We start from the raw sequence: 26,911 nt of genomic DNA on the forward strand, positions 1-26,911 counted from the left end.
GTACAATTTTACCATTCTCTGAGTCAAAATTTTAGTCCCCTATCCTAACCCATGTCACGTTAAGTGAGTACAGAACTGGGGAACATCTTTCTCAGGTTCCCATTATGTGCTGTACAGAGCTGGGAAACATAGAACCCTTGGAACATAGGAAATGACCCCCCAAAATTGAAGTTTATATATCTTTATGACTTTTTAACAAGTCCAGATAATGATAGCTGTCTATCAGGTGAGATGTCTGTCACTTTACATATTCAAAAGAGAAGACCCGTCATGCTGTTAAGTTTGATGTCCACTGGGAAAGTGGAAGCTAGCTGGCCAGTTTTGCTAACTTTAGTGCCTCCCACAATGCGTTAGCTTTTCTTAAGGTTAAGCAATTGTACTCATGTTTCAAATTTGTAAAATGAAAGAGTGTTATTATATCTCAAGGGTCACAATTTTAATTGTAAAGTGTAAGATCCTAAATTTCTCCACCTATAATGACAGCTGGTTTATTCAGCAATAAATAATAAACATTAATTACAGGTAGAAGAGTTTGCCAAACTACTAAAGGCCACTTTCAGCTGCTGATCAGTGTGCTGGTGTCTGTATTTTGTTCGTAAGCCGGAATGTTAGATGGGTTCCCTGATGAAGAAGCATTACCCTTTATAACTTCGGTGTTTGATGGAATGATCGAATGTCTTTATTCTCTTAAAAAAAGACAGCACTCCATCAGGGTGGGAGTGTTTCTACAGAAATGATGTAGGTCTTCGGTCCTCAAAGTTTGGATGACTGAGTGCCAATTTAAGAAGCCAGCATATAATTGAGGACCATACAGGTTCTGAACATAAGATGTTGACCATGTTGACCTAACAGTTTCGCACAAACTCTCCACTGAACTGCTAACCACACTGAGCAGTTTTGTGAGCTATTACACAGCTTGCCTGTCTTACACCTTCGCTACTTTGCATATGATTTGTGAGCACTTACTGTTGGGCAAATAAGTCTTGTTGAAAATTTTTGATGTTAACGGTTGTGCTCTTCATCCATGAAGTTGTCGTAGGATTTGTGATTGGGCTCACAACGCCGTTTAACATTAATTTCCTTGAGCAACGAATTTATGTCTGTCTCCTGAGGTCCACTGAAGTAAGAGTTAATGTTAATCTATTTTTCCCGGAACCTCCTTTTCTCCTCAACCATACAACATTTTCTGTGGTGGCTTTTATAGCTCACTTCCACATTAAATTGTCATGTTATCCACTGAAATCGCTAATTTTAGTTAGCAGCACTAGCATTGATGACCAAATGTAATTTTTGCCACACTAGCAAGGCACCACTAGTTGCCAACCAACCAGTAGCTTTCTGCAAGTTTTCATTCCTAACCTGACAGACACTTGATAGAGAGGCGCAGTTTGACACAGTTGTCATATATTAAATGCGATATTGACAGTTAAAGTATTGAAATGGACTGCGGACAATTATATGGTGCATGCATTTTATTTTTCTCTTTCGGGGACCACACCAAACAGAATGTTTCTGAGGGCCATTGTTGGCCCATGACAGCATTTTGAGCAACTATGATCTGGCTGATTGCATAATGTAATTTTCGGACATTCGTTAAGTTGTCAAAGTAATGCCTATCATCGATTTAATACAAAAATCAGGTTAGTTAAAGTGCACCATGACCTGGTTCCACTCCAAATCTTACTTTCTTCTGTGTTTCCATTTTGCGCTAATGATGCAGGATGACATCACCAAAACTGTCCAATGAATGAGCTACCATTTTGTCCATACGACTTCATATTTACACCTCTTAAGGCAGATTTATACTTGTGTGTCAGCTCTGTGCGCTGTAGCCTACACATGTAGCCTAAGCACGTGGCCTACGCTGTTGTGAGCAGTTATACTTGTGTGGCGCCTGTGTTACTCTGCAGTTACCACTCTATAACACTAGTCAGTGGTGGGGTGTCTGTGAAGTGCTGTAAAATTTAGCTGATTCAAAACACATCTAAAACACACATGAAACATGGCTTAATAGCGACAATAACAGACACAAGTACACAAATTGGCTTCATTATAACAGGATTCACAGACAAAACACTTGTCTTTGTTGGACACAACATGCTAACCTTATTAGCACAAACCTATGGCATTTTTCATGGTATGAATTAGCCTAGCAACAAGCGGAGATATCCCCTACTCATATGAAGCCAAGATAAATCACACACAAGACCTAAAATGCTATTTTGTTGGGGCTTTGTTGTCCTCACAGTTTAGTTTCTCCTGTCTGTGAAATTAAAGTGAACAAAAGCTTAATTTGCACTGAAATGGTTTCAGCTTACATAAGTAGACTGGAGGTCTGCGTCGCTGCTACGTCTAGATACACTTTTGGGGTGGCGCACATCAGGCTACGGCATAGGTTAGTGCATAGGCTATGCTGTAGGTACAGCATTGATTCAATGAAGAAGTATAATTCCCACTTTAGTTTATATTTAATATGTCAGTGAGAACATGAACTAGACCACAGCTATGCATTTTTTTTTTATCTTGGCTGAGAAGCAAATAAACCAAGCCATAACAATCAGACATTTACAAGTGCAATCATTTCTTCATTTGTGAAATGTCTTATATACATCCACACACAAATGTGTGGGAGTTCAAAAGTTAAAGAAGCACAAAATCCCTGATTGTGTCCCATGAGTCACGAGAACAATGCCTCAAGCGTTTCCCAGCTGTGATATTACAGGACACCAAAACTCTCCTTTCAAAGCAGTGTTGGTAAATATCTGTGATTATGTAGACCACCAGGCACTATAAACCTACACTGAAAGCAATACTAATCAAACTGTCTGTTCACTATTACAGGACATGTTACACTACAATACTAGCATAGGAGGGTGGAAGGGAGATTGTGGTCATTTTACATGTCAGCATTTTCTCCAAATGACACTTCAGATTTTGGGTGTTTATAGTTGCTTGTGCTGTAGATCCTAGACCACACACAGAGAAGGAACTCCAGCAGTGCTTCTGCATTATGTCAAAGAACACTTTTGACTACGTTCATGATGAGCACCTTGTCAATGCCCTCAGCTTTGCTTTGTCTCCCTCCAATTGTCTTTCTGTCCGTTTGTCTGTCTATCTCAAAGCCAGCCACAGGAAGAAACCTGTTGCTTTACTATTGTGTGTTCCCTTATAATGAAGGGGGATGGATTACCAAGCACGCCTCCACCCTGACCCTCGTCATCTGTGTACATGTCTGCATGTCGCTGACATGTCTCAAGGCCTGAAGCCATATCAGTGTGAATGCAGCGCCTCAGTCAGTGTCTAACAACTCTCAGTGAGTCTGTCTTCCCCAAAACCTACCTTCACCTCACCTTAAATCTGTGCTGCAGCTCTGCTTCAGTGTGTCAACAGCAACAGCTCTGCTGGGCTTACTTCACTTCCCAACATAATGCTGTGTCAGAAAAAAGACACAGCTTACACAGTGGTATTGGCCATATGTACTTGATGCTTTTGAGTGCATATGGTGACAGTATTGTGTAGAGGAGGGCAGGATAAGATAAAAAAAAAAAAAGGTCCACAGTCCTTATGGGTAGGGATAGACTTGCTGCCCCATTTACACTTAGTCACTTCATGTATTTTAGTGGGTCAGAATCAAACACTAAGTGCCATAAGTAGTACAGAGATGCATACATAATCTTATCTGTGGCCAAGATAGGGGTCATTTTGATTCATATATTCATCTTACCGAGCTGACCGCTTGCTGGTCCTTCACCGTCCATTTATTGTGCAGTCTCATCACCTCTCCCTAATTAACTGACAATGATGTGCCTGGGCACACGCATGCATTTGAACCCTGCTCAAATGGAGCTTACACACGTGTGCACACAAGAGGTGCACTACTTATAGGAGGAAGTGAGACTTGGATTGTACTGTGCGAGTTGTGTAAGTGTAAACAGATGTTTTGATACAGCTTCGCTGTTGCTAAACACTGCCCCCAATCACTTTAATTCATGAAGAATGTTTTTTCCATTCTTTGTTCATTGTGGAGGCATGCGAGAAAAACATAGTTTTCTTCACAAATTCAAGGTAACACTTGGTGAGTAGTTGATATATAAATGGTCATTTTATGCGTGGACTATTCCTTTAAGAGTAACCTTGAAAAAATCCAAACTTGTCCTTTAAAAACTGCACACATACTAATGAAATCCATGTTCAGTCATAATTACACTACTGACAGACCTGCCACCAATGCTCCTGAGCAAGCTGGTTAGCTAACAATAGAGTAAATATGACATGTTTTAGCAACACAGCTTTGTAGTAATTGTAGGAGGTTTTAGGTTTTGATGCACCCCTTCTTCCTAAATAAGACTACAGCGGAAGTGAAGTGACCCCAGCTGGGAGAAAGACCCTCTCCCTGTCATCTCGCTCTGAGCTCAGGGTTGTGCTAGCATGTTCCTGTCCGGTACCCAGACCTGTCATTACCATGTGTCTCCCCTTGTCCCTCTGGAACCCAGGAAACCCCGCTGCTTCTCACTGTCAGCATTAATTAAGACAATATTGTACTGTTCTGGCAGCATCATCATGCTTCAATTTCACTTCTGTCTACATGGTGTGTGTTTTTTTTTTGTTTGTTTGTTTTTTACCTTTGGATTGACAGATAGAGTTCTTCTGTGGTACTTGCTTTGTTTTATTTTTTTCTTGTATGTGTAAATGCTGTAAGAACAAATGTATATATTTGATTTAAAAAGCCATGTGCTGGATTTTAATTTTTCTCTGTCTGAAGGTTTATGTGTTACAAAAGATTCCGAACAAAAAACTGCTGTTTTGCTCTTTGCCCTTGGTACAGAACTGCCTGATCACACCGGGCAGGGGCGTTTCAGAGGCGTTGTGTTGACTGTGTTTTTCGACGTGGAAACTGTTACATTTTGCTTGATTGAAAAAAAAAAGTGTTCATGTTTAGTTTCTTTTGATTCTTTCAATAAATGGCTTCTTTTGCCATCTCTCTCACTGAGGTGTTTATCTCTCAAAGTAACTTTTGCTGAACAGCGACCACTTTGACCTCAAGTGGCAAACACAGAATAATGGTACACTGCATTTCTCTTTTTTTCCAAAGACTCTTGAGGTAAGTTGAATCCAAACATGCTGTCTTGTGACATGTGGACTGAGCCCTGAATATCTCGAGTGTGCAGGGCCATGAGGGCGTGAAATGAGAAGGAACAAGAGATCTCAAGTCTTTCCATATGGTCAGATTGCACAGTAAATATTCCCTTAATATGAGCTGCTAAACACAATATATTCACATTAAACTTCAACTGAGGATCCTCAGCCTATCCAAATTATTAGCCTGTGCAAGTTCAGTTTGTGCATTATCAACCATCACTTCATCAATTAATGTATACAACAGTAACACAAACACCCCCAGGAACTTCTTTCTCTGCTCAGGATGCCATCACTCTTCTATATCTTTACATTAAGAATAGCTGTTTGCTGCTATATTAGTGCTCTAAATGTTTTATAAAGGACCTTTTACCTGTCTGTCAAAAGTAGATAGGTTCCTCCACTGCTCATTGCTTAAGACAGTCTTAAGACAGCCAGTTGTGATGTATACACTGGGGAACTGCTGCACTAGTCTGCTGAGATTTGTCTGTTTGCAGTTGATTTCTTTGAGAGGATTTTTAAAGAAGAGTTGAAAGAGAGGCCAGAGGTGGTGCAGTCTTTCTGTGAGGACCTACCCAAGGTCACTGCAAAGGCCAGTGCAGAGCTGGAGGCACACATCTCTGCTGAGGAGCTGCATGCTGTGCTGCATAACCTTGAGAGTAGCAAGGCTGTAGGGATAGGAGGTCTACCTGCAGACTATTAGGAGACTTTATGGGCTCTTAGGACGCATTCACACTGGTGCTATTTGGTCCACTTTAAACGAACCCTGGTCCACTTCCACGGATAGTTCGGTTTGTTTGGAGTGGTGTGAACGCTCATTTGAACTCTGGTGCGGAACAAATGAGCAAACCCTGGTCCACTTGAAAACTGGGGGTCTCGGTTCACTTGCAAGTGAACCCTGGTGCAGTTTGCTTACAATGGGAAATGCAAACAGACTATCCAGCGAACTAAAGAGAGGAAGTGAACCAAAGAGAGGAAGTTATGTAGAGCACAGTGCATTTTGGTTAGAAAAAAAACAAAGCCAACAGCGCAAACTGGGAGAAGCAGAGATGAAAAAAGAAAAAGTTGGAAAATGTCTTGTGGGCATATGTGGAGTAATAAGGATGTGCAGGCGCTCATTGATATATGGTCAGAGGACTATATATTGCAGTTGCTGGCTGAAGGGGATGGATTTCCGTTTTGGGTCCTGGCCAATCGATGAGCTGGGTTTTCTTCTTCCTCATGCTTTTTTTCTTCCTGGTCAGTGGTTGTTTCGGGCAATACCACCCCCAAACAAGCAGCTGTTGTAACTGCGTGACATTGTCCAGGCGGTTTGGTCCGCTTTAAAAAATGCAGTGTGAAAGTGAATCGAACCAAATGAAGGTATGAAATTTTTTCGTTATTCCCCAGCCAATCGAACCAAGTCCCCCAGACTATAGTGGTGTGAATGCGCCCTTAGAGTCAGTCTGAGAAAAGGGCAGAACAGTGCTGCTCTCTCTTATGTTTTTTTGTGGGTTATCTCATTTTAAAAGTTTGGTTTGTAGTTTTTTCAAGAGCTGCAATTAAGCATCCCTGTCTCACCGTCATGCCTCCGTTGATTGTTGTCATGACGCCTTGGGCCTCTGGGCCTGTACCCAGTAGGCCTGCTCAGTAATCTATCCATGGCTGCCAGCAGGCCAAAGTTTACACATGTGCACATGAAATATCAAAATGAAATGACCAGATTGCTCTCCTTCATTCTCCCAAGAGGATCTGCCTGTAGGTTTGTAGATGCCTCATGAAATTTCTCCTAGTGTCACCATCAGGTCAAAATATCAACTCTAATGACTGGGCTGCCATTAAAAATAATTGTGCATTCGTTGTTCCTGGAGGATGAATCCTACTGTTAGTGGTGTCATTGGTGACCTTTCTAGTATCCAAATTTTCTAGTTGTAACGTTTAAGAAAAATAAAAATAAAAAATCTGACATGACGTTACAATGAAGTAATGAACACTTTGAAACCCCTCAAAGGATCTCAAACCATTTTGTTCATTATATGATAACCCTTCTCTCAAATCCCCAACAAATAACTGGCTCGATTGCAATGAAATTATCTGACAGTCTTAATGGTCCCAGCACAAATTTTGCTTAAACTTAAACCTGAACACAAGTCAAGTTCAGGTTTATTGTCATATACATTAAATGGTACAGTTGTACATATTGTTTGTCTGCCCTTGTTCTCTCAGCCCTTAAACATCTGTATTCCACAACCTGTTCTCTGGTGGTATACATAAGTCAAACAGTTGGGGCTCCACAAATGTTAAGAATATTAGAACAGCAAAATCATGTATATTGTTTAGCCTCTACAGTGTAAAGCGGCCTGACCATCAACAGGATGTCTCTGTACTGCTCAACTCACAGTGTGGCTGTCTGTTAGGCTTAAAATATGAAGCAGAGGACAACAATGCTAAAAAACTGAGTATGTGATATATTGCAGCTGTAACAGTGTCAAGAGATATACAGTAGGATTGCTGTTACAGTGGATTGTTGTGCAGGAGGCTGTTGAATACTTTTTTTCGTGGAGTTTCAGGAAACAACATTGTAGCACTGTCACTACTTAAGTTGTGAGGAAGTTCATCAGACGCGCAAATGCTGATTTTGAGCAAAACCTTAACAGACTTAATAAATTAATTATTTTCAACTGGTTAATCCATCCATCCATTTTTTTGTTGCTATCTGAGTCAAGGTCGTGTTCATTGAATTGTTATAAATGGTTACCGTTATTTGAACTCTGCTGGGAAAACTGCCATAAACTTCCATTGTCTCTAATAAAGCTCAACTTAAGTTCAATCAGGAAGACTTTCTTTGTGCTCATCCATTCACAATTCTCTCCATCCCACTCCCACTGCTTCCTCTTATCAGCTGACTATAGCCCCTTTTACACTGCCAGATTTTCGGCGAATGTTGGGCCGTTTTGCCGGCAAGCTGCGAGCATTTAGACACACAGAGCCGGGTTGGCGAGTTGATCCGAGGTGCCCAATTTTCCGCCTCGTAGGGTAGACATATTGGTGGAATCTTTTGGTTTAAAAAGAATGAGGCGCCCTTCTGCCATGGGAGGGGCTGTTGATGATGCCGCACGTGTGACCCATTGGCGGTGGATAAACAGGAAACAGCTGATAGCAGGAATGATTGATTCTTTTAATGACCACACAGCCAGGCTGGTGGAATTTGTTTCCAGTACAGCACATTGGTACAAGTTCCAACATAAAGGACATTAAACATAAACATAGATATACATACAAACACATATTCATAATACATAAGGGCCATGCTTGATCCTCAGCGTTCACTCAGTTCAGAATGACTAGCTAGTATCAAAAAATACACCCTATTATTTTCAGCGTATAATCCCACACCAGCTGTGGCTAGACGTGCATCAGAGCTCCTGCATGTGGTGCCCTGCAGCACTTCACACCACTGTCCTGTTTCCTGCCTCACCACCCCTGAAATTAAATGCATTTTTCTTCCACTCGCTCTCTGCTTGTACATACCAACTCCCGTAGCAACTCTTTTTCTGATGCAAAGAGAACTCTGTAGCTGTCGCTGTGTCTCATGTGTGACAATTAATGCACATTGAGGCTGAGGAATATCCCAAGCTTAACCCACAGTCCTGACATTATAAAGACAACGATCAAAAAGATATTGGTTGGCGAGTCATAGCTCTGGAAATCAGCTCTTCAGATGAAAATTCAAATTGAATCAGGGGCTGTCTGCACATGATTTTAAGCAAATACAAAGGTGGAGGAAGTACAGACCTTTCAGTGAAAGTAGTATAACTTTGTATGGTTGCCTATTAACGAGCTGCAGCGCGATGCATCCAATGCGTGCTATGAGCGTCACTGTGCTGCAGCAGTGGTGTGTTTTCCACTTTACTTCTCTGGTTAGTGGTTTTGAGAGAGCATAGCTCTGTTCACAAATACTGTTTAAACTCTCCTTGGCCATGGAAATAACATATTGGAATTCTTAATGTAAGTGGCGTTCCCCTTTAAAAGTGTCTTTAAAACTCTTAAAGTGAAACCTCGTGACCTCGGTATTAGAACAGTTTACTCTCTCAGCCTGGGTGCAGAAGTAGGTCCTGCTGTGCTTGCAGGTCAAATGGTGGACAACATACTACCCTACTCTGTGTGGCGCTGTCACGTCACCCCTACAGGCCACTGCAGCTGCTGCAGCTCTAACCTGGTATGTGCTGCCATCTAGCGGCTGTAAGACAAACAACAGACCGCAGCCAGTTCAAGGATGACGAAGGACAAAAGTAATACTTGATTAAAATCCCTTTTTTTGTGAAAGAACCTTCTTGGTATTTAGGCAGTTTTTACGTTTTCCAGCCTTTTGGTATAAATGTGTTGTTTGACAGATTATTATAATAAATCTAAAAGGTGACGGTAGTAGTCACGTGATCTCACGACCCGGAACAGAAACATTGCTTCAGCCGTTCCTTCAAGACAGCTGTAAGTGGAAAAGAAAGCTGTAAGTCACTAGCAGTGTGTGTTTTCTATATTCTGTACTGTGTGAAGGGCTTAAAGGTTTAATCTGTCACCTCAAACCAACAACAGTAACACTGCGATATAAATGTGTTTGAGAAACGGCTGTTAGAATAACGTGACTCGTCTTCAAGTCCGCTGTGTTGCGATGCGTATAGAAACTAACGTTATAACAAAGTGCTTTGCCAGCGTAGAAGCCTGTACAGTTCATCTTGTGCTGTCCGTTTCCCTCCAACGCTGTAAAGATCTGCCCATGCATTTCTTTTCAAAATGTTGCCTTGAATTGGCTGTAAAAAGAAAGTATAGGATTTAATGTTCTAAATATATAATTTAAAGAACAAAAGACACAGATCTTTAATGTGCTACTATTACTATGAGCATTTGTGTACGGCATACTGTTGTTAGGACGTAGTATGGTACACAGACTGGCTGTGCTCCATTTGGCTGGTGTGCTGCAAGGTGGCACATGAGGCAACAGGTATGACAGAATATCTACAGTACATATCAGCTGCTCCTCAAAGTGCTACTTACTTATACTTTTACTTTAGCCAGGTTAAGGTGGAAACATCGTACCACTTTTTACTGCACAATATTAATCTGACAGCAGTTAAATACTGTACTGTGCATAGAAAACATGATCACTTTATAAAATATGATTCATTGTTGTTGATTAAGTTTTGAGGTGTCCATGTAGACCTTACCAATGCTTGCTGAATCACTGAATTAGTTGCAGCCTAAATTTAGAAGGCAATTTCACTGGGTTCAGTTAATTTTCAAATGTGTTCATTTCAGTCGTCCCTTGTATTCCAAACAGTTTTTGACTCCATGTAATTCTTCATATCGGCTTAGACATATGCAATATCCCTTTTTCTTTGTCCCCAGAATTTTCAAAAATGTTGGAAAAAGGTCATTCTAATGTGACTGGAATAATCTTCTTTTCTTAAGATCTGTTACCTCTTTCAGGACTTCTTTATATTCACATCTCAAGACAGCTTGCTCATGTTTTTAAGTTGACGGTAGCCAATTCCAGTTTTTCTTGTACAACAGCTGAGGGCACGGGGTGTGGATTGGCGATGGCTAGTGAGGTCTATGTGTCTGTGTATTTGTATTGTATGTTTGTTATGTGTATGTATTTGTTTTGTATTTGTGTCTAGAGGTCCCCCTTTAAAATGAGATGCTACATCTTAAGGGGCAGTCCTCTCAATAAATCCAAATTCAAATCAGTCAATCAATTTTATATATAAAGCCCAATACCACAAATCACAATTTTCCTCACAGGGCTTTACAGCTTATGACATCACTCTGTCCTTGGACCCTCACAGCGGATGGGGAAAACCTGGCCAAAAAAACTTGTTCATGGGGAAACAAATGTTAAAAACTTCAGAAAGAGCAACTGAGGAGGGATCCCTCTTCCAGGATGGAAAGAAGTGTAATAGATGTCGTACAGAACAGATCAGCATAATAAATTAACAGTAATCCGCAGAACAAAATGAGACATAAAGGGAGATGCATAGCAGCAACAATAATAGCAATAACAACTATAATAGTAATTATAGAAATATGAGTAATATTAGTAGTAGTACTATGTTATATATATATTATATTTATGTGACAGTAATAATATTATAGAAATATGACTAATTGAACATGCAGTAATTTATTCAGATTCAGACGCAGTTGGTAAGCATTTGACACAAACTGATCTAACTGAAACACTTTATCTGTAAACAGAAACTCAAGTCTGCATTCATCAGACATGGAAAACAAATCAGGACAATTTAAGGAAAAGCTTAAATCTGAGATTGTAATAAAATGGACAGTAGAACAGAAAGTGTATTTCATTTTAAATCTCTCTGAGGTCACACAGGTGACATTTTTTATTCTCTTCTTGTGTTGAATGAAAGCATCCAGTCTCCACTCCCAGAGGCAGGATACTACATCTCAACTGGGCACAGACAGACCTCTGATCTCTGGTCAGGTTAAGAGTGACATAGTGCTCTGAGCGGTACATATGCTTAATAGGACTACAGCTGCAACTGATCCTCAGTTTTGGTTTACATTAAATTTCTTCTGACCATTTCTGTAATTTTCAAATAATGTTTTAATTTGACTAACTCTGCAAGGCAATCCTGGATTGTGTAGAGACCCATCTGGCACAACTGGCATATGATTTTACATTCAGTAAAATTTATCTGTTTCCATATTAAAAAGATGTAATCTATAGTTGTACCCACTCTCATTTCCCTCCTTTGCTCTCCCCCATGTTGCTGTGCAGAGATGAGCTCGTGTGTGCTTGATGAGGAGAACTTCCATCGCTGCTGTCAGCTCCTGCTGCAGAAGTCGCAGCAGCTGGGAGACAGCTGGAGCTGGGAGGCAGTCCGGGTGAGGAGGTTCATACACTTACTTCCTGTCAGTACTATTGAGCCTGACAGCCTGCTGCTGGGGTCCATGAATGTGCTTAATGGTAGTGTCTGATCCGTGCTCAGGGTTCAGATGAGGGCTACCTGAGGAAGACTGCTCTCAGGTCAGTCGTCATTGACTCAACCCCAGTGTGGGACCAGGAAGGATCAGATACAGAGCCACTCACTTCCTATCACCCCTGGCCTGACAAGCAGAGGCAAGAAACAGAACAGGTGAAAGACTGAATTTTGGAGGAAAACATGCCAACATTCACGGTATATCATTATTTTCCATCTGTGCCTTCAACCTGTAATTAACATATTAAAATATTTCTTTCTCCAAATCTCCACACCTTTAATAATTAAGAAGTTTCATGTCCTCTGATGGCTCATTTCCAGCTTCAGATTTGAAGCAGCCACAGATAGCACTGCTGAATGCTACAAAGTGAACCCCGTTACATTCAACACTGTCTCCATGTTCTCTGTTCCTCCACAGTCTGTTCCTGTTGCCTCAGCCGATGTTGACAGCATCAGCGGTGACATAGATGATGATGATGACGATAACGGGGGCTGTCCGGTGTCTGAAGGCAGCAGCCAGGTGCTGCAGTACGAGTATCACATCCTGCACTCCTGCAGCTATGGTACTCCTGTGCTGTATTTCAGAGCCTCCACTCAGGGTTAGTTACATGTGAGACAGTCACTGCATACACACACTGCCACTCCAACCATCAGACATGTACAGTATGATGTGTTGATTATTTACAGATGGTATTGTTTGATGTAGATGTGAGGGGTTTCGAGTTAAGTATACTTTGTGAATGGTGTGACTGTATTGTAGTTAGCTGAACGGATAAAAAAGTATTGTGCTCAGGTACAAGTACGGTTACTGTAAAGACATTTTATTACAACAATTACTTGTGTAAAAATGATTTAGATAAAAGTAAAAAGTAGGTAGTTTAAAATGTGCACCGTGTTAAAATGTACATAAACATAAGTAAGATACATTTTAAAAGGGAAAGGGGGAGTGGAGGGGAAGGAAAATGTTTCTGATGCCGATGTACTGTGATACACCCACTTAAGGTTCTGTATGTGACATTCAGAGCATTAATATAGCAGCAAAGCACTAATTGCTATGTAAAGATGTAGTGGAATAATGGTGTCATGAGCAGACAATGAAGTCACACTTCCCCTGTGTGTGTTGTATTTCAAACTTCTCTATGGTTTGTTGTGGTAAGCTGGTCCAGCTGCGTGTGCATGTTACTATTCCACTGGCTAGCTGCTTTGCACTGCCCTGCCTTGCTGATATCAGGATGGTGTCGTCACCCTCAGTTTCCCAACTGGTTAACACTGTAAGCTCTGTCAGCACTGTTGTTGTTGTCGTTGTTGTTGTTTAGCGCTGTTTATGGAGTTAGCACCATTAGCTGCTAGTTGCTGGCTTAGCCACCTTCTTGTTGAGAATCGTGTCCAGACAACTCATACACTCTGAATTCACATACAGCCCCTTTAAAGAAAAGAACATATCAAGGCTATAAAATAAAGTAAACATATACACATCCCACCACAGAGCCCTAATGTCCAAATCAACTGCATGTCCCTTATTTATAGACAGCACATTGCAGCCTGCTCAGTTAACTAGTTATCAGTTCTGAAAATACAACCTCCTTCCTCAGTGTAGCCTCATTAGAATTAATCAGAAAAGAGATAAAACTCAGACAATTAAACAAAAATAACGATAACGAAAAAGTCTGTGGACACCTTGAGGGATGCGACAAGACAAGACAAGACAAGACAAGACAAGACAAGCAAGTCAAGGGTTCTCCTGAAAATAAATCTCTGCAGTTGTAGAGGGACTGCACACCTTTGCATATCTCAGCCATGTCAGTATTTTATGAGGATGCCCTCAGTGACTTACCTGCTGCATATTCTTCCTGGTGTTTCACCATGTCAGAGGGGAGGAGCCTGTCATTAGAGGAGATGTGGAGCTCTGTTCATCCAAACTTCAGGCTTCGGCTTCAGAGCAGTCCTTTGAATACAATCACTCTGCAGGTAAAACCAGGAGAGGTGTACCCATCATCTTTATCATCATCATCCTCCTTGAAGCTCCACTGAGCTCTGTGTGTGTGTGTGTGTGTGTGTGTGTGTGTGTGTGTGTGTGTGTGTGTGTGTGTGTGTTGTGTGTGTGTGTGTTGTGTGTTGTGTGTTTGTGTCAGGAGCATCCCCTGCTGGGTCAGCCATTCTTTATGCTACACCCCTGTAGAACAGAGGAGTTCATGCGGCCCGTGCTGCAGGCGGCTCAGGAACAGCACAAGTAGGTCTACTGTTGGATTCACTAATCTAAAAAAAGTATTACACTGTGCATCAGGTCCTTCAGTACATTTAAAGTTGCATGAAACTTGAAGCATTCGCAAGCCAAGTGAGGTTGATTGTTCTTCACTTCATACATCTGTCAGGTTCATAGTATTTACTGTGTGTGGGTGTCTGTGTTTGTGTGGCAGGGCAGTGAACTACGTGTTGTCGTGGCTCAGTGTGGTGGGTCCTGTGGTAGGTCTGGATGTTCCTCTGCAGTACTCCACCCAGCTCTGTCCTGCAGCGTCACCCAGCAGCACCAAACCAGACTGAGGCTGCACCTGCTCTGCTTCTCCCTCTCTGTCAGCATCACTGTGGAGTCTCTCTCTACAGAGGCTGGATTATCAGCTGGGAAAAGTGGGCAATAGACAGCTGCTTTTGAGGGGTCACAGTTAAGGGCTCGTTAGATACTGAGAAAGACCGAACAAATTGCTAATATAGTGAAAAAAAAATTCTGTCCATGTTGGGATTTATATAATGGTTGCATAGACCACAGCTGCTGTCTTGTTTGTTGTTGTGTGAAACTTTTGACTCTGCCCTCTAGTGCCATCTGTTGGCCGTGTCAATGCCAACATGACGGATGCATGGAAGTATGAAGACAGTGATGTTTACAACCGTTGAAATGGACATATCTATTTTCATACATAAAGGGAGTATAAATAAACCTTGACAAGTGACTAACAACTGAGGTGACAAAGTAACTCAATGGTGACTTGTAGTTTCACACCCAACACAAACACGCGTCACCTGGCTCAGAGTCCTGTGCTTGTTGGACCCATCCACCTTTCCTCCCATTCAAAGTGGATTTTCTTGCTCTTTATACTGTACCCTCTGAATATTTAATAATGATGCACATGGGTTTACAATGGAGTTGGTTGAAAGCCTGGTGCATCTCATACAGACGCTAAAGGGTGTCCCCTGGTGTTACTGCCCAAGCACTGTATTTTGATGCCCTGGGAGTGAGACCAGGCTGTATAGAGTACTCTAGGGACAAAGTTTTTCTGTAGGCCGACATGGAAGTTAGTGTCGCCCTGGTTCACTCGTCAAAAAGCCAGTGGGGTTTTTCCATTGGATTTTGGATTACTGCAGAAAACTAAGCTCTTTATAGATTTTGTTCAGCAAGATTATCGTCACAAATGAACAGCACTTTATGATTTTTGAAGCCTAAATGCAATCGCAATTAGTAAAAAACTAACATGAGGCTATAAACAAACTACACCAAAACCAGTCTGTAAGGCCATGTTTGGTGTGATGATGTTCTATAGTCTCATTTAGCCACTTGTTAGCAACCGCCTTTTTTAAGACACATAAAAGCTACAGAATTCATGACTGGGGTATTTACTGACATATTTAATGTCGCAGAACAAAACATGACAATCTCTTAAGCTTGTATTAACCACAGACCTTATTTCAGGCATCTAACCAAAAGCCCATTGACTTACAGACGGGGGGGCTGAGAGTGCTACGATGCTAACTAATTTTGGGGTTTTAGGAGTCATTCCTGGGACACTTTATAGCTGATATTTCTAAGGTTTCTCTGGAAACAGCTGCAGTGAGATGATGATGCATTTATCCAACACTCCAGAGTTTGACTGTAATGACATGTTTCTGAAATAACCTCTTGAAAATAAACTAATGATCTTTAGCAAGGGTTCTTTTGTCTTCATTTCATCTTCTACATTTATCTTTTTAACCCAGTGCTGTAAATGAAGTGCATACAATACAAATGCACAGTCCAAGGTACAGGACAACTGCATGTGTATTCAGGCTGCATTGGTTACACTCTAACAGATGCATTCAGCAATTAAATTAGGGGTATAGCACCCAATATAATGGCTTTAATTTCTACTTGTAAAGCACGGTGCCAGGTAACGTCACCAAACCTGAGGGATTACAAGTAGTGTTGTGTGGAATTAGATAAAGTAATTCAGGCATTATCCACTATCTTTGCTGTAGTGTAACGAAGCCAGAGCTCCACAGGCTTCTGCAACAGAAGAGTGTGTCAAGGGTGGAGCACACTCTTCCTGTCTGTTTCTTTAACCTGGTGTGTGGTGCTATGCAGAGCAATAGCATCTGAGGATAGCAATGTTTTTATTTCATTTTTCATCCGCTTTTTTTTGCAGAGTAATTTCACTTTTCATCTATGAAACATCACATATCTTTGTGAAATCCCGTATTCAACACCAGTTGTTTTTTTTTTTTTTTTTTGTATTCAACACCAGGTTGACACCGCTCTGATACATATATGACGTAACAAGGCCTGGTTTGGGATGGTCACGTGGTTTCTGGCGTAAGGCGAAGTATCGACTCTTCACGCGATACTTCTCCCGTGCAGTCTACCTCGAGCTCAGGGAACAACATCTTCAATGTGTTTTCCGCATGCCACTTTTTCTCTGAAAATGTCAACACTCCAGACCCTGAAAACTTATATCAACCAGCGACTCGCGGTGGCTGTAGAGGAAATATCCGCCCTGCTGGAAACAACAATATCAAACTATGAAGAAGAGATTAACCGCCAGCGGAGGCTGCTGGAAGATGAGAGGTCTGAGTTCCTCATCAACAAAGCAGGTATGAAGTTTATCTACATTGTGTTGATTCTACTGGGCTCATTAAATTGATATCTCAGCTCTATGTTATTATTCAAGGTAACGTTACTACGTCTATACTAGCTGACTGAACAGAAAGAGTAGTAGCTTTGCGGTGTTTAAGAAAAGGTGATTTAGTGTCCCGCGGCATATTTGGTCAAGCCGGAAATTAGCCGTTTACGGCCTTCAAAATAAAAGCGGAAAATGAAACAAAAGTGTTGTTGTCATCGGTCACGTTAATTCTCTAGGGTCTCCGTCACAATAACTCCGAAAACTAAGTTGGCGTCATTTTTCATTCAAGTCTTAAGGCGTTTCTCAATACTCAAGTTCAGCAGTTCGGACTTGTGGACTTGGCAAGTTTGGAGTCCGGACTTCCCAAGAACGGGAGGATGGGAGTACAGTCATTTCTGCTTTTGGAACAGAATAAAAACAATATAAACACAGCCCAGCCCTGCGTCTTTTCATTGTCATTGTAAGAAATTAATATGTAGGCCTATGCGTTTTTAACGTTTCAACATAATATATAACTGACACACAAAAACATATAAATAGCCAAAATATTTTCATAAAATGTCTTTTTCCCCCGCACCTGGCTTTTGTTTTGATTACACATAATCAGAAGCCAGGTGCGGGAATTGGAAATAGATTAAATATGATCAAAAGCCAGCTGCGGGCAAAAAATTTATAACTGACATGGATCGGAGAAGGCGTCTTGGTGCAGTTATTGCAGCAGGATTGCTGTACCTGCAGGCTGAGGAGGAGGCTGCCCAGCTGAGGAGGCAGATCCGAGAAAGACAGCGGAGGATGAGGATGAGACGTGCTATGCTTGCATGTCTCTGTTGTTTGATATGTTTATCCAGTTGTGGACAAAGTACCCAGAAAAAGTAGTAATATCACAACTAGGGTTGGGTACCGTTCATAATTGAACCGATACGGTATCTGGAATTCGGTACCGGTACCAAACGGTACCTTATTTCGGTACTTTTTAAAGTCTAAACTTCTCAGTTTCAACATTTTATTGAGAACATTTAGGAACAGTGCTGCACATGCATTTATTTTGAAAATTCAATAAAAAGATTTAAATAGAAATAAATACAATTCCTTAAATTGGAAGTGTTTCCCCCGCCTGCCTTGCATGTTGCGTCGCAAATATTGCAGCGAGCACTGTCTCCGTCGACTGGCGTGAAGTGCAGCCAGACTTTGGACCGCTTTCGGCTCACCATTGTTGCTGAGTCTGAGGTGCGAGTCATGCGCTCTCGCTCCGCCTCCACTTCAGGTGCCAAATTTGGTACTCGGTAGTACCAACGTGAATCAGTAGCAAGTACAAAAAGTACCGAGTTTCGGTACCCAACCCTAAATTCACAACAAAGAACAAAAACTGAGTCACAAGTAAAAGTGCTGCAAATCTGACTTGAGTAAAAGTATATGGGTATTGTCAGCAAAATGTAGGCCTACTTAAAATGAAAAATTAAAAGTACTCATTATGCATAGTGACCCATTTTCAAGTGTTGTAATCATCATATAGCTACATGAATATGTATTGAGTATTAATTGATCAATTTACACATAGGCTACATGTGAGCAGCATTTAAATGTTGTCATGGTAGAACTAATTTTAACACCTTTGACTAGTGTACTAGTCTAATCTATAGCAACGCACATCAACTTGTAAATATGAAACTTACACCATATAAAACAAACTATCTGAAAAGTAACTATAGCTATCAAATAAATGTAGCTTGAGTAGAATGTACAGTATTTCCCTCTAAGTATCACAAAATGGAAATTCCCAAAGTATAAGTACATCACATTTGTACTTAAGTACAGTAGCTACTTGAGTAAATACTTAGTTACTGTCCATCACTGCATTTGTCTCATCATTATGCTTTCTGTCTACATTTTTATGTAGACATGACAGTTTACTTGGTACACTTAGAAAAAACAACAGCAGTTTAATATTGTATTAAGTCTAACATTTTATTGAAGTGTGTTGTAGATTGTGGTGCTGCTGAACTGTACTGGATTATACTGACAGTAGTTTCTCATTTAGTCTATCCTCACCGAAATGAGGATCAAACAGGTCAAATGTTAAGACGAAAATTTTATTCAGCCACACTTCAGACATCAGGTATACAATTCATATCAGATAATCAATATTTAAAATGCTGTTGAATAAATAAATAATAAAATAAATTCTTAAATTAAAATCATTATTGAATGGTAAAACACATAAATAAGCAAAAGAATACATCCAAAGAACAACAATTACATTAACAATGTTACAACATTTAATAATATATCCTATATACTGAGATTGAATATTGCCCATTAGACATACCCCAAATGAATTACATTTCATATTTAACCACTGCAGAGATATCAGCGACGAATTTCAAAAGGACTATCCGAGAGAGGCTGCTCTCGGTGGGGCAGCCTGAGCGCTCATACACATCTTTATTATCTATGAGCGCTGACACCGTTGTCATCTAGCGGGACCTTACTTTCAAGTGGGCTCTATATTAATACATCGACCACGGGTTTGAAGGTTAAACTACGCATGAAAACACTACATTCCATGACAAAACAACAGTAACATATCGGTAATTATGACTTACAATTGTGCGCCTTTCCCTCACTTGCCATTTCCGATAGTGTTGTACCGATACCGATACCAGTTTCGGAAATGCCTCCGATACTGCCTAAAATGCGGCATCGGCTAGTACAGCCTATGACCAACCCAATACCACGTAATGCCTCACGTAATTACGCATACGCATGCTATCGATTGAACATCGCCATCGCGATGTTTGCATGTGTGATAGTCACATCGCAGGGCATGCGATGTTTTCTCTTTTTTTAGAACATGTAAACTTTTGTTTTGCTTCAGAAAAGCAGCTCTGAAGCTCCGCTCGTTGCTCCGCTCTGCTCGCCTTGTCCTCCTTTCTTTCTGTGTTAAATAATTGAAAATATGTCCAGAGAGTTGATGAGAAACGTTGATGCCGCATTTCTGATTTCTTTCTCTGGTGCCTCCATCTTTGTTTGATGAACTTCCTGCCAAATGCTGCTGACTGAGACTTTACCAGGGAAAAAAACACATCAGCACCCTCTAGTGGACCGAAAAAAGCAATTGATTTTTTTTTAATTCTAGTACCAAAAGTTGTATGAAAGTGTGTATTTGAAAAAATTAATATATATAATAAAATGTCGATACTTGGCGTTCATATACAATATCACCATGCAAAATATTGCAATACTATGCTGTGTCGATTTTTGTATTATATAATATATTTACATACCACTTCAACTGGCACAAGTTTGAATTGAACGCGTTGGGATTAACATATTAAGTGTACAGCAGTAGAGCAGACATGCACAAAGGAAGATCAGGCAAAGCTCCATTTCTTCCTATCTACAATAAAATTTTGTCCATTTGAATTTTGTTGATAAAAGTTTTGCCTATTAAAGTTGGTGCCTATTGAATCTGGTGTCTGGTATACCTTGCTGTTTGTAATGTTGGCTTATTTGCCTAATGAAGACCTGGTAGGGTTTAAAAGTTGCCTTTTTCAGTCCAATAAAATTTATTGTGTAAATACATACTGAATCCTTCATTTCCCATAATGTAACCAATAGCATATTTTTGTTAGACAGTCCCTCCTTAGAAAATTCCATGTCTCTTAATGCAAAAAGTTTGTAATTCATGCTTTCTGCTGTATGGGTTTGCACACATGACGTGTTTTTTACACCCTCAAATTCATTGTTTTCAATGTAGACGTATGGCAGGCGTGCTCAAACGCCAGAGTGACACTGTTGTCGCGTACGCGTTCCTGAGCGCCTTTTTTCAGGGCGTGATGGCTGCACCCTGAGATAAATTGGGTTCAACTTTTGTAATGTGGCAGCGTACACTGCATGTCATGTGACGAGGAACAACGAATCACAGATGACAGATACCTTTCCCTTCCTTCGTAAATACCAGTCTACAATAAATATGGAAAGTGGATCATTTTGGTGCAGAGCTGCCAGAGCTTTACATCTGCCCTACGGATGATGTGCCCACATGAGGAAGATCAGCTCTGCACTCAGGATTTCAGGTAAATGGGCTATGGTGCAGTGCTTGTTATGGTTGCTTAGAAACCTCAAAGGCAACCTGCTGCCATGCTCTTGAAAGCTGGCTCAAAAAAAGGCACAAAAGCAGCACCCAACCTTGCGTTTTCCAGGTGGTTAAAGACGCTGCACGTGTATGACCCCTAAATCTGTAGCGATACCCACAGTCCAAAAAAGTTTTAAGTCAACTTGCACGAATCAATACTTTATATAGTAACATTGAATTAAATTGTTGTAATGTGAGAATGTCTCTCACACACCCAACCCCATTAGCTCACACAGTTACTGTGTGGTTTTCTTTCATTTTGTCATTAGCTTCTTTAGGTAGCTGTTCCTGCTCAGCACCAGGAAGCACACAGACAAAGTCTGAGTCTGTCTGAGTTTGTAGTTTAATATACAGTCAGGACTGAAAATTAACTTTTTGGCTCACCGGCCAAGGGGACTGGTAGATGAAAAAATCCACCGGCCAAAATAATGAATTGCCTTTTTCTGTCACATTTGTTTCAATACTTTTAATTGAGATAAAAAAGTATTATGTTGAATACAAGCTTAAAGGAGAGGCCAGAGTGAAATTTGAAGCAAAATTAGTTTAATATTATGAAGTTTTGAGCTCAAAATTCCATTAGCACTTTGTACTTCAAATATTTGTACTTTGACACTTGCTGCGTTCATGGTCACGGATGTTCTGCAGCTTCATCGTATTGTTACCGATGACAAGTGAGTTGTTACGTTTTTTTCATTAGCATATTGCCGACATACATTACAGCTCATTACTACACCCTCAGCATCGTAGTGTAGCCAGCCTCTTGAAACGCTGTTATCGCCGAACCTCCATTTCTCACAAAGCTTTCTTTTTTTCTGTAACATCACAGCTTCTGCTTCGTCCTCGTCTGTGTTTTTTCGTTTTGTCAGTGGTTTACTTACACCTGGTAAAGATCACGGATCTAGGCGCGCGATATGCCTACATGTGCGTGTGTCCTCCGAGTAGGCCTACAGGTTCCTTGATGCAGCGGGGAGCAATTTAAGTATGACACACAACAAACAGAATGCCGGTCTGCTATATGTGTATATAAATATATATTTATATATATATATATATATATATACATATATATAAAAATGTTTATATATTTACCTGCCAATGTGGCCAATGTGGCCACCAATGTGGCGGATAGCCTTCCGAGATTTAGTCGCCAAATGGAAAATCTAGCCGCATTTGGTGCTTGGCGGGTGTTAATTTTTTTAGCCCTGTATACAGTGCTTACCAGATATTCAAAGGTTTTACTTAAGGAATATTGAAATTATGTTTATCAGGTGCCTAGAGACACAGCAAGTATAGCAACTTCTTAAGTCAATGATTTGGGTTTATGTCTGTCAGCAATGTGTATATGTTTCTGTGCTCTCTAACTGACAGAAGTGAATGAATGCAGATTAAAGTTACAGAGATAAATCCTCTTTCACAGGAAAAGAGAGATATTGGAAAGCAATTTTACAAACCACAGGAAAACATTTCACCCTGCCAATAGAACCTTTCACACTGCCTCGTAAAGGCAGGAATTTCACGCTGTTATGCTGCGTTGCTGCTCTGTATAAACGGTGCAATCACAGAATTGGGGGAGTTGTCTCTCCTCTGAGCTGAGAATGGAGGTAGTAACAGTGCCAAAATAATGTCTGTATAAGAGGGACAGTTGGTGGGGTGATGTCATGGGTGGTACGGGTGTGACATTTTGACGACGTGTTACGCATCTGATCCACTACAGGAGATTTAGAAAGTAGCTGTTCGCAGTTAGTGCCTAATTCGAAGAAGAAGAGCAGTGGCTGAAAATATTTGCAAATCGGGAAAACAGTGAGATTTGTAGGGCTGTACCAGGCTCAGAATTATGTCAGTCAAATAAGTTTAATGCAAATATTGGAAGATTAGGTTGTTTGTTTTTTCAAAATAAATTTTGAAAGTGGGACGTTGAGTGTGACAGCAGCATTCATGTGATATAGTAAACAAGCTAATGGCGCTAACAACAAATCGGAAATGGGCAACAACCTTTTTTTCCCACACTTAATATCAAAACAAAAGCCAGAGACTGTGTAATATTAAGTACCCGTGAGCTGTAAATTCACCGATTCCAAGCAGAATAGAGGAGATAATGTTATTTCAGAGCCTTTCAGTGGAAAGTTTCTCTTCCTCTGTGCAGCTGCATCACATCCGCAGCTGTCTGTACCAAAGAGTAGCGTGAAAATCAAGAGCGCTCATTCTGCAGGGAAATCTGGGAACCAGATTGTCCAGAGAATTGCATTGCAATTGCACAGCGCACTGGCTCGCAAAAAGAAAAAAAAGGCTGCTCGATTTGAGGGAATCCCAGTCGACTGAGGGGTTTTCGACTGATGATTCGAATCTCCAACTTTAAGGGGCAGTCCTGCAAGTCTGGGAGCTCCTCCTCGTCCAAGCAGAGGACGAGATCAACTGCCATATAACAGGGATGGTAAATGATTGTTATTGCCATGTTATGCCATTGTTTTTGTCTGTAAAATGCTGCCAACGCATATGTTATATGTCACACTAGAGGCCAACGCTGTTTTACATGTCACAATTATTACGCCTCTTTTGATTCCACAATGCTAACATGCTGTTTAAAATCACACTCTGTAGCAGCATGATGCCACCATTGTATGGTTCTGTGTAAAAATACAAAGGTGGCATAAAGAAGGTAATTAGTAGTGGCCCTGTAGCGTGATATCTGTGTAGAAGGGGCTTATGTCTAACTGTTATTTTTTTCTGTTTGTTTGTTTGTTTTTACTTACAGGTACGCAAGAGGCCATGAGATTTCGAGTCATCATCGAGCACGATATCAAGAAGATAACTTTCCAAAACGGCCTCCCTTCAACTTTGGAGGACTTGATTAAAGTGTTTAAACAAGCTTTTTCCATCACCACAGAGATAGGCCTTCTGTACAAAGATGCTGATTTTGATGACTTCTTCACATTAACCTCTACAGGTGACCTTAAGGATAAAGACACACTCAAAGTAGTTCACCTGCCAGCACCTTCAGGTATAACAAGGCCAGCGGCTCCTCAGCAGCGCAGACCCGCTGACTTTGATAACTCCCTCACAATAACCTCTACATGTAGCCTGAAGGATAAAGACATAGTCAAAGTAGAGCACGTGCCATTATCACCAGGTATATTAATGGCCACGGCCCCTCAGGAGCGCAACCCTGACACATCAGACACGTCATCTGTAGATGATCGTCTCTCTGTGGATTCACAGGATGCTGTGATTCCCAGTTCCCCTGCCACTGGGAGGCAAAGCCTGTGGCCTGCCATCTTTCCCATTCCAACCTTCTCCTACAACACAGAGATGGCTTTGAGGCAAGGCAATGAAAAGTTTCTCAAAGACGGAATCTTGCTGACATCACCTAGTGTCAAATCTGACATTCTGGAGCGCCTGGCGGAGGCCATGTTTTCCTACACAGCTTATCCCAATGATCCACAGAGGACTGCCGTTGCACAGGCGCTAATAGAGAAGCATCCCTGCTTGAGGGAACCTGGCTCTTATAATGGATGTTATGGGTGGCAGCAAAGCCTAAAATACAAGTGTGCAAACTATCGGAGCAAACTTAAAGCACACGGAAACCCTGAGCTGCTAATAAATTCACTGAAACACAAGCAGGAGGGCGAGAGACAACCTGCCAAAAATATCAAGAAACCAAGGAAGGCTGAGGTGAACTTCCTTCCCCCACATCCAGCCGGCGAAACCGATGAAAGCCTGGAGAATGTGAGACTGGAGCTTATTGCAGTGAGCAGGACAAAGGACAATGGTCAGATGATCAATGACATGATGTCCAGAACATACAGCTATAGAAGGAGGGAAGTAGTCGGCCAGTCCATGACAGTGGCAGAATTCAGAGAGAGATGGCCTGCCCTCTTCGAACCAGTACAGGTAAAGAAACTGATTGAATGTTCCTTCTGTCACACCAGCAAATGCACATCTTGTAGTGAAGTACAGTGGCTCCCAAACTGGAGAGGCCCACAAGAGTGTGTAAATGTGTAAAGTGTAAATGAGCTATGGTAAACTTCCCTCCATCTTAAAAGACGCTCAGATACAGTATCTCTGCTCAATTGCCAGCGAAAATCCAGCAGATTTTCTGTGACTCTTGGGCTGTTGCTGTTATATTTTCACATGCCCGCCACCATGGGCACAAACACTATAGGAGCGGATCTGGAGAAACATTCACACACTCTTGCACACACCAAATGCAGATCAAGCAGTAAAACTAAAACTAGGCACTGTTGATCAAATATGAATCTACATTCTATTACTGTGTTGCCTATTTCTAAAATCCTATTCCTATTCCTAAAATGTCTTCAGAACCATCTTTTAGTGCACTGTTTGGCAATACAGGATTGTATGTCAGGCGCCATGTTGTTATTTATGTCTAAACAGCCAAGCTTGCACTAAGTCACCGACCAGCGTGTGTACACCCTGCAGCCGCAACCTGTGAAATATTTTCCTGAATGTTGCAGATGGAAAATTCTCTAAACATTAATGAAAGACATAATTCAATCTAAATGAAAGCATCTAACTGGATTATTTTAATATTGTCTGTAACTTTAATACAGGATGAGTTAGGATACTTAATGTTTCCAACTGTCCAGCATCCAGTACAGACAGTTGTAGGCTGTTTTTGTTTCATAATAATCATTATGTGGAAAAATAATTTGTTTGAATTTCTGTCCTTAAAAAATATTTCGTTTTCTTTTTTGTAATGGTAAAAAAGAGAGAGAGAAATTCCCACAGACTCCCTGCAATGATGCTAACTGGCATATCATTCAGCACAATGTTGCTCACCTTCTTCATCGGGACGGAGAGGGATAAAGTTATGGGGAGACAGGGCTGCTGCTTCTGACTCATCTGTTGTTGAGTCTGGTAAAAGGGGCAGGGACAACTGATTTAATATGAATATCTTGCTAAACATTTACCTGCACTGATTAAATGTAGGTTAAAAAGGAGTGAAATTTAGGCTAACGCTAGTCTGTAGCTAGCTTATTTCACTATGGACATTAAGCTAACAGGTTCATTTCTACCACTCACAGAATATAGGCTACCCACCTTTCTTGGAGAAAAAGTGGGTCACACCCTTTCTTTTGCCTCTCCTCTCTCTCCTTTCTCTCTTTCCTTTTTTGAAAACCGGATTTTCTTTTAGTACTAGGTAGCATGATGATGACTGTAGCATTGGAGAGCAACTGCTGACTGCTGCTAGGCACTGTCACCGTCAGTGCCATAGATACCATATACAGTAGATACCTCGTTGACGGCTTCGGCACGTTTCAGCGATGCATCAACGTCGCCGCCATCTTGGGGTGGTCAGGGCTGGCTGGCTAGTATTGTTGTGTATGGAGATAAGTCTTCAGCAAACTTGGCGTGCTCACTCAAAAGTCTCAAAGTGTAATTGGGTGCCAGTTCAAAAAACTACAGCAAAGCAGGAAAAACCCGACAGCGCTCACTAATAAGTATAATACTTTCTAGTATAGTGGATTGCACAGCAGCAGTCGAACAGACGCGTTTCAGCTCATAGCCGTCCTCAGTGTTAAATGGTTTGTGGGCGTGTGTCCCTTTTAACAGAAGCCAGCTGGTTCAGATTAACATTAAAAACAATACAAATATGGATCATTCATAAATGCAACCTCAGTGATACATCGAATAGTCTAAATATAATAAAAAAGAATAGAATAACAGAAAATCTTGAAGCACAAAATACAATATCAAAAGATAGACCAATATACAGTACAGGCCAAAAGTTTGGACACACCTTCTCATTCAATGCGTTTTCTTTATTTTCATGACTATTT

At 41.0% G+C, this 26,911-nt stretch overlaps 2 protein-coding genes across 4 annotated transcripts in view; both read left to right on the forward strand.

Moving 5' to 3' along the window:
- Window positions 1-9,555: 9,555 nt before the first annotated feature.
- Window positions 9,556-16,026, forward strand: atg10 (ATG10 autophagy related 10 homolog (S. cerevisiae)). 3 transcript variants are annotated; one of them, XM_033649663.2, is made up of 7 exons: window positions 9,556-9,622; window positions 11,912-12,018; window positions 12,123-12,269; window positions 12,532-12,712; window positions 13,984-14,081; window positions 14,246-14,343; window positions 14,531-16,026. In XM_033649663.2, the coding sequence occupies exons 2-7, from the start codon at window positions 11,914-11,916 to the stop codon at window positions 14,652-14,654; spliced, it is 753 nt and encodes a 250-aa protein (XP_033505554.1). In that variant the 5' UTR covers window positions 9,556-9,622; window positions 11,912-11,913; the 3' UTR covers window positions 14,655-16,026. The 3 variants fall into 3 exon arrangements, with proteins under 3 accessions (XP_033505554.1, XP_033505556.1, XP_033505555.1); XM_033649665.2 differs by having other exon boundaries at window positions 14,249-14,343; XM_033649664.2 differs by having other exon boundaries at window positions 9,585-9,603.
- Window positions 16,027-16,691: 665 nt separating this feature from the next.
- LOC117271513 (uncharacterized) overlaps window positions 16,692-26,911 on the forward strand; it is a 21,050-nt gene continuing 10,830 nt past the window's right edge. Inside the window, exons 1-2 of the mRNA XM_033649689.2 lie at window positions 16,692-16,949; window positions 23,866-25,001. Of these exons, the coding sequence (XP_033505580.2) occupies window positions 16,748-16,949; window positions 23,866-25,001 (1,338 nt within the window). The 5' untranslated portion in view covers window positions 16,692-16,747. The remainder of the gene's footprint in view (window positions 16,950-23,865; window positions 25,002-26,911) is intronic.

The sequence above is a fragment of the Epinephelus lanceolatus genome, chromosome 12, assembly GCF_041903045.1.
Source record: "Epinephelus lanceolatus isolate andai-2023 chromosome 12, ASM4190304v1, whole genome shotgun sequence".
In the NCBI taxonomy this organism is placed as follows: domain Eukaryota; kingdom Metazoa; phylum Chordata; class Actinopteri; order Perciformes; family Serranidae; genus Epinephelus; species Epinephelus lanceolatus.

Coding starts and splice junctions, on each gene's coding strand:
- atg10 (XM_033649663.2), top strand. CDS start 11,914: ATGAGCTCGTGTGTGCTTGATGAGGAGAACTTCCATCGCTGCTGTCAG. Junction 12,270..12,531: donor AGAGGCAAGAAACAGAACAG/GTGAAAGACTGA, acceptor GTTCCTCCACAG/TCTGTTCCTGTTGCCTCAGC. Junction 12,713..13,983: donor TTTCAGAGCCTCCACTCAGG/GTTAGTTACATG, acceptor TCACCATGTCAG/AGGGGAGGAGCCTGTCATTA.